The 7,929-nt window shown below is 40.7% G+C and overlaps 1 protein-coding gene across 1 annotated transcript in view; it reads right to left on the bottom strand.

The window, feature by feature from the left end:
- Window positions 1-1,851: 1,851 nt before the first annotated feature.
- stra6l (STRA6-like) overlaps window positions 1,852-7,929 on the bottom strand; it is a 9,797-nt gene continuing 3,719 nt past the window's right edge. The window contains exons 11-18 of the mRNA XM_046046911.1: window positions 5,683-5,758; window positions 5,440-5,521; window positions 4,991-5,039; window positions 4,474-4,591; window positions 4,255-4,374; window positions 3,739-3,902; window positions 2,932-3,075; window positions 1,852-2,685 (exon numbers count right to left, since the gene is read on the bottom strand). Of these exons, the coding sequence (XP_045902867.1) occupies window positions 2,444-2,685; window positions 2,932-3,075; window positions 3,739-3,902; window positions 4,255-4,374; window positions 4,474-4,591; window positions 4,991-5,039; window positions 5,440-5,521; window positions 5,683-5,758 (995 nt within the window). The 3' untranslated portion in view covers window positions 1,852-2,443. The remainder of the gene's footprint in view (window positions 2,686-2,931; window positions 3,076-3,738; window positions 3,903-4,254; window positions 4,375-4,473; window positions 4,592-4,990; window positions 5,040-5,439; window positions 5,522-5,682; window positions 5,759-7,929) is intronic.

The following is a 7,929-nucleotide window of genomic DNA, read 5'->3' as shown; positions in this document are numbered from 1 at the left end:
GTGCAAAGGATGTATATACAATATGACAATATAACAGTATTAACAACACTGAAATAGAGAATGGTGAATAAATGATAAGTGATAACCAGTAAACAGGTGGCTGATTAGAGACAGAGTTATTGGATTATTGCACAGGAGCTTTTCCTGATACTGTGAGTCAGAAATCAGCTGTTCATCAGAGTGATGGCTTGTGGGAAGAAACTGTTCTTGTATCTGTTGGTTTTGGTGTACAGTGCTCTTTAGCGCCTACCAGAGGGGAGAAGCTGGAACAGGTTGTGTCGAGGGTGAGATGGATCTGCAGTGCTGTTTCCTGCCTGTTTCCTAACTCTGGAAATGTTTAAGTCCTGAATGGAGGGCAGGTTGGCACCGATGATCTTTTCTGCAGTCCTGACTGTCCGTTATAGTCTGTCCCTGTCCTTTTTGGTGGCAGATCCAAACCAGACAGTGATGGACGTGCAGAGGAAAGACTGGATAATGGCTGTGTAAAAGTGGATCAGCAGGTCCTTAGGCAGGTTGAGCTTCCTGAGCTGGCGCAGGAAGTACATCCTCTGCTGGGCCTTCTTGATGATGGTGTCAGTGTTGGGCTCCCACTTCAGGTTCTGGGATATAGTGGAACCCAGAAACCTGAAAGATTCCACAGCAGACACAGGACTGTTGAGTATGGTGATGGGGGGCAGAGTGGGGGGGCTCCTCCTGAAGTCCACGGTCATCTCCACAGTTTTGAGCGTGTTAAGCTCCAGGTTGTTCTGACCGCACCAGAGAGCCAGCTGATCAATCTCCCGTCTGTAGGCCGACTCATCACTGTCCCGGATGAGGCCGATGACCGTTGTGTCGTCAGCGAACTTCAGGAGTTTGACAGATGGGTCCCCTGAGGTGAAGTCATTGGTCTAGAGGGAGAATAGCAGGGGGGAGAGCACGCACCCCTGCGGGGCACTAGTGCTGGATGTGATGTTCCCCAGTCTCACCTGCTAACTCCTGTCAGTCAGGAAGTTTGTGATCCACTGACAGGTGGAGGCTGGCACAGTGAGCTGGGTGAGTTTGGTGCTGAGGATCCTTGCATATGTCCCTGGAGAGTCGAGGTGTTGCAGGATGTAATGCAGTCCCAAATTAACTGACCTGTTAGCCTTGTAGGCAAACTGCAGGGGGTCCAGCAGGGGGCCTGTAATGTGCTTCAGGTGGGCTAAAACCAGTCTTTCAAAGGACTTCATGACTACAGATGTCCGGGCGACAGGTCTGTAGTCATTTAGTCCAGAGATGGACGATTTTTGGGGACCGGGATGATTGTGGAGTGTTTGAAGCAGAACTTCACACAGCTCCAGTGATCTGTTGAAGATCTGTGTGAAGATGGGGGCCAGCTGGTCTGCACAGATTTTCAGGCAGGATGGTGACACACCGTCAGGTCCATGAGCCTTCCTGATCTTCTGCCTTTGGAAGAGGTGGCTCACGTCCTCTTCACAGATCATGAGTGCAGATGAGGGGTCGGGGGGGGTGACAGCGACGAGATGTGTGAAAGGTGTGACTGTGGGCCACAGAATAAAAGCCATTAGCACGTCTGTCAGTTGTTGAGTACCAGCAGTGTTGGGGGGTGGTCTCCTGTAGTTAGTGAGTGAATGCAACCTTTACCATTGATTTGGTTTTTAGTTCCAGTCAAAAGCATTTGCTGGTGCGGGAAGCCATATTTACAACTGTCAAATACAAAGCGGAAGCTTTCTTTGTTTACTTGCACAGGGCAAATGTGTGCAGAGCTCTACAAGTTGCATCATCACCAAATGTTTAATGATAATATACAGCAGCTATATACACATTTCTAACCAGTCACATTTATATAACACAAATCTAGAATGAGACAGATTAGCAATGTAGGGTAGCTTACATGATTTTAATAAAATAAACATTATTAGAAAGAAAAATGGCCAGCTCTATTGCACCATTTTAGCAGAATATGCTACAGAGGTTGTTACTATAGGTTCACGGTTAACCATAACTGTGTCTGTATACTGTACAGCAGTTAAAAATGTACTTAAATGATTGGATCTGGCCATTCTGTGACAGGGAGAGCATGAAGTTGACAAGACTAAATAAAATTGTATGTATTACAGACAACAACATATTTGTGAAACACATTAAATTCCATACAATGAATCTGTGGTACCAACGCTTGTGGTACAGATTCTCACAGTTTCTTCAAGTCAAATCCCACAATAGTAAATTACTAAAGATGGACGCTCCCTCTGGTGACCTAATAATTGATCACATCAACTAGATTATAGTCAGTCAGATGTTAGTAGTAGACTTTTCCTTTTTCCAATGACAGCCTTTGAAAAAGACTAATTGAAAACACCATTATACTTCTTCAACATGGAGGCCCACCACTCAACGACACACAATTTTGCATTCCAACTCATAATGTTTTTACATGATCAGAATATATGGATATGTTTTTTTAACAGTGTTCTGCTGGTGTGACGATGATCTCTGGTGATGACTGTGACACAGCTTTGCCACTCTGTGTTTGAGAAGCCATGACCCAAGCCTGCAACACTCCGTCTGACTGGGGAGATGATGGTGTCCATAATGATGAAGATGAGGAGAGGTGGTGCTTTCTGAGCAGGATCAGATGAGGGTTCCTCAGTAAGGTATAAAACAACATCCAGCGCATCCTGGCCCGGCTATTTAAAGGGGATGCTGAAAAAAGTTGTTCATAATGTTCATAAATTGTAAATGAAGAAATTATTAATGATGAAACAAACAAACATACAAACAACAAAAATCATTAATTCTGATAAAACATATAAATATGTGCAAAGAAAATTGGCAGCAGACAGGTGGAAGCAGTAGGTATTTAGTGGACAATTGTTCATGTAAGAGCTGCACACAAACACACACACACACACACACACACACACACACACACACACACACACAACTGACCAGTTGGCGTGTTGCTGAATGTGGAGTATGCAGACGCTGTGTGTCTCTCCAGCGTGTTGGAGACCAGCAGCTGGCAGAACGACACCATGACTGGATTGTTATGATAGTGGTCAGCAAAGATCATCCCAACCCAAGTACTGTAGCCTGGAACATGCAAGAAACACTGTCTGATCCACACAACAACACTGTATATGCAAAACCTTTACAGTGTTTTTGTAACAATAAATTTTTGAGGAGGATGCACAACAGAGGAAACAACTGCTAATTAATTTATGCATACAAATTATACACTGCAAACTAAAGGTTTTCACACGCTAACTTGTCAAGATAAACAAATGAAACTAAGGTTGTTAGTTCTGGTACAGATATAAAATGACAATCCAGCTATAAATGATGGCTACTTTTTGGATGGTTTGGTCTCACAGGTCTGACAAAAGACAATACTTAAGTTCTAAGTTCCCAAGACAGATGATGATTAAATGTAATTAACATCCAGACTGAAACTTCCTAAACTGAATTATCCAGTTTAAGTAAATGTTGTCTTAAGGCCACAGTAACTCCGCTGATGCTCTGTGAAATGCTGCCATCTCCTGGAAGATGTGGACACGGGCAGGCTAACACCGGCGTTACTTAGAATCCCCAAGGACGAATGAAAGTGTTAATCTATAATAACACCCCAATAAACCAGGTTAGGTAAAGTCAGGTTTGGCTATGATATTTTATGGTGGTCATAAATCTGGAAATCAATTGCTTCTTCTATATTCCACTTTTGTCTCGCACACGTGTGTCGGTTGAAGTTAAGCGTACCAGCATCCATGTTTTCATATCCTCTCTGCATAATGGTCCGGTCAATGCGGGACACCAGCCATGTTCCCACCACTATGCTGCACAGCAACCTCAGTATGCAGTTGCCTACCCCCATCACCACGTTGTAGAAAAAGAAGAAGTAGTTGAAGCAGTGGAACGCCTTCCTAAAGAGGAAGAGAAACTGATTTCAAGAAGTTTTTAAGCTTTGAATTGTTGTTACTTGTCCTATTAACATTTGACATATGGGTATTAAGGGGAGCTTATTGTAAAACACCATCACATACTAATGTTGTGTATCTAATTGTTTCTGCAAGTCATTGAAGCTACTTTGCACTATTGGTTAATAAAGAAGTGGGTGCATGTTTTATGGCTTAATCATCACATTATGTCACACTCTCCTCATTCCAGGTAATAATTTACTTTTTTTCCGTTCATCACCAGTGCTTCCCTTTTCAACAGTCAGTGTTTGCTGGCAAATAGAGGACATGCAGAATATCTTTATTGAAATATACCTACCTGTTGTTGAGAGCCAGAGGTTTGTGTTTATCAGTAGGAGATATTTTGTCCTGAAGGAAGAAGATCTGAACCAGAACTATCTGGAAGATCACCAGGGCGACAACCAGACCGATGGTCAGACTGAGAGACATGCAAGAAAAAACAACCAGTATGTGTATCTAGTAGTCAATCCTGACCAGCCATTCATAAATCCTCATCCACATAGGAAAGCAGCCTTACATTATAATTCCCAGGTTGGTGAGCATGTTCAGTACTTGTCCGTACTGTATAGGAAGAACCAGCAAATAGACAAACAACAGAGCAAACAGGAAGTGGACAAAATGGACAATGAGGTAGCCTAAAGAGAAAATACAGAAGATTCATCCAGTTAACTCACGCGATCCATCTATATTCATGTTGCTTATCTAAATATTGCACTCATGTAGTGGGGCAGTGCCGTTGTTACTGTCTGCTGCTGTTTTTTCCATTTTTCTAATCCATTCTCAAAGCTTTTATTTTCTGTCCGATAGGACAATAACACATACAGAAAAAAATTTAAACACGGCTCCCATCAACTAATGCAATGGTTGAGTAAAATATTTCCCTGCAAACGCATTTTGTTGCATCACACTGAAAGGAAAAAAACCTTTTTTGGGTTCAGCCCCATAACACAGGATGTCCTGATGTACATCTGGTCAGCTGCCGGTTTTGTACTGAAAGCATGTTTTTCGTGTTTTTCAGAAGATGAAATCCTTACCCCACAGTGTAAACGCTATTTGCCAACCAGAGTATCTTGCAATGGAAGCCTGTGAAAATTCAATGAGAGAACATGTTCATTCATAAAGTCTGTTGATCAAAAGTGTGCTTGAACTAAATGCATGCAATAAAATAAGAGGACAAAAACAATGAGTACCCATATGCTCTACATTCACTCCATCACATGTTCACACCATTAAATATCCCCGATACTTGTAAATGTGTGCGTTTGGTAGAGCTGCACAGCTGAGTGCCAGAATCAAATTGGGATAATTATGAAGTGTGTAGATCATACACTGTGACACACACATCATGACACAGTTAAACTGGGACCAATTTCACAAGTTGAAATCTGATTTGTCCTGGAATCACCAGCCATCTGCTGTATGTATGTGTGTGTGTGTGTGTGTTACTTACGACGCTGACAGCGGAGTGTGTTGTGTTACTTACGACGCTGACAGCGGAGCTAGGGTTGTGAAACTTCTCAGGAAGAAAACCCTTCTGCCCTTTCCACAGTCTCTTCAGGTGTTTTCTGTGGCAACAAGACACCATGTCACTCCTGTTTTTTTTTTAATTTTTGTGATAAATGGTTTGGAAATTTCATCTAACTCTCCACAAACAAAATCTGTTTATTTACTTTTAGTTAAAATTTCAATATGTTTTGTATATTTTACTTATTTTCAGGTCTCTTACCTGTAACATGCCAAGACATGGAAGGTGTAGGCTACAGAGTTGAGACTTGCAAAGATGGTCGTAGCTAACCAAGACTCTGATATAAAAGAAAGAACCTTACTCAATGTTTTACATACACTTGACAGTCATAAATAATCATCTACAAATAATGGGGTTTTTCTGGCCAATCTATCCCTGGTAAAGGCTGGAATATGGATTATCTTTCTGTCCAAAGGATATACTGTATAAACAAAAATATTCAAGCTGTTTGATTTAACAGGCCTCATTGTATCAGTGCAGAGTGGATTTTCCGTAATGGGAAATGTTCAGAATCAAGGGAATTAAAAGACAAATTTGGTGTAAATGTTTCCTAAACGTGTGTGATGTAGACCAACTCACTCCTAGCCACGACAATGAACTCTTCCAGCGGTGGTATCATGGCTCCCAGAGCTTCTGTCTGGTTACAAGAAGTAACCAGCTGTTTTAGTATGTTCTTCCACCTGTCTACTCCGTCAAAAGCCACATCGCTGAGACTGTAGTCTGTCAGGGTCATCTAGAGAAATGACAAAAAGACAAAACAATACCTACAGCAGATGCACAGATTAAATTTTTTTGTAAAACTGTCTCAAACAAAGTGTATGGATGAGACAATTGGTTTTGCTTAAAGATATTTCTTGCTGTACAATATATAGGCCTATAAGGGATATTATGGCAGTGCCGATGATCCTGTTGGGGAACTTGAAGTAGGGGTCCCACTCATACACTCTGCTCTGGAACCAGCTGAGGGGCTTGCTGCAACACAGAAAGGAGGGTCAAAACCATTGTTTGTGTATATATTTATGTGCCTGCGTGTGTGGATCCATGATTGTGTGCTGCTGCCTTCAAGTGCTGTCTGAATTCTGGTACTGTAACGACAAGTTTTGTGGCAGCTGGGATCGTTATTGTTGCATGAATAGTTCTGACGCTTGATGATATCAATGCATATGAGAAGCTGACTCCCAAATCTTGGATCATCATCTCACTCCAAAATCCCACTGTTCAGCTCTGCATACTGATTTTAATATTTCCGTTCAAAGAGAGATAAATAGTGGCTGGCTGAGAAGTAGTCAGAAAAATATGTTGTGTTTTTGAAAACTCTTAAATTAAAGTGCTCACAATTTTTGGTAAATTGGTTATAACGAGCAATAGACCTGAAAATCCCTGAGAACACTTGAAAGCAGCATTAGTGCACATGTGCACGAGTGTGTGTTTTCTACCTGGGTGCAGGTATTTTCCTCAGCAGTCTCTTAACGTGCAGCATCTGGTGTTGCTCAATGAGCTCTACAGGGTCCTGGCAGTAGATTCAGCATGTTCATACATTTTATTATTCAGACAATCAGAATAAAACAATCACATAATCACTGCAGAACCTAATGTACAGCAAGTTGCCAATTTATTGTTTAAAAATGTATTTATCTAAAGAGAATAAATGAAACATTTTTTTACATCATTTGGTTATATATTTGACATAAAATCAGATGTAGTCTGCAGATCATTGGGTTTTAGGGGAAATACACTGAAGAAGAAGAATTTTAATGATTTTATGCATTAGACATGCTGACCTCCTGTTCCAGTTGCAGATGTATTCGAATAGCTTTAACCAGGATGCTGACAAATCGTCCCAAGAGGAAGAAGAGGGAGAGGATGCTGGGCCACTGGGTAATCACCTTTTGGTATTTACCCAGAATCTAAAATTAAATCATACACACAAAGTTACTCATTCTTTTATTTTTTACATGATATTTCAACTTAATACTAAACTCTTCATATATGACTGTTTTGTAGAGGCTTATTTATTTAGGTGTGGGTTGAAGCCACACTGCAACAGGCACGTTACATTTACACTGGCCCTCATGATGAGTTTAGTACTCACCTACCTCGCCACTGGGACAGGTGAACGTATTCCAGACTGTAACTATGATCCTACAGAAAAGTACACAGACATGTAAAGTATTTTTTAAGGATATTACAGTTTTATAATCCACATAGCAAACCAATCATCTGTCCAGATATATTTTGGAAATGTTTTTTGTTACTTTGTGTGAAGTAACTGTCATATTGATGATATTTTTTTGTATGCCTTTACAATGTTCTTTAAAAGACACAAACTGCTGAAAGAAACCTTTTGTTGTACTAATCCAATTTTGACACATATTCTGCATGTCTATATATATATATATATATATATATATATATATATATATATATATATATATATAATATATAATA

The sequence above is a fragment of the Micropterus dolomieu genome, linkage group LG04 (genome assembly GCF_021292245.1).
Source record: "Micropterus dolomieu isolate WLL.071019.BEF.003 ecotype Adirondacks linkage group LG04, ASM2129224v1, whole genome shotgun sequence".
Lineage (NCBI taxonomy): Eukaryota > Metazoa > Chordata > Actinopteri > Centrarchiformes > Centrarchidae > Micropterus > Micropterus dolomieu.
Note: the sequence above shows the minus strand (reverse complement) of the source record. Positions and strands in the feature narration are given on the sequence as shown.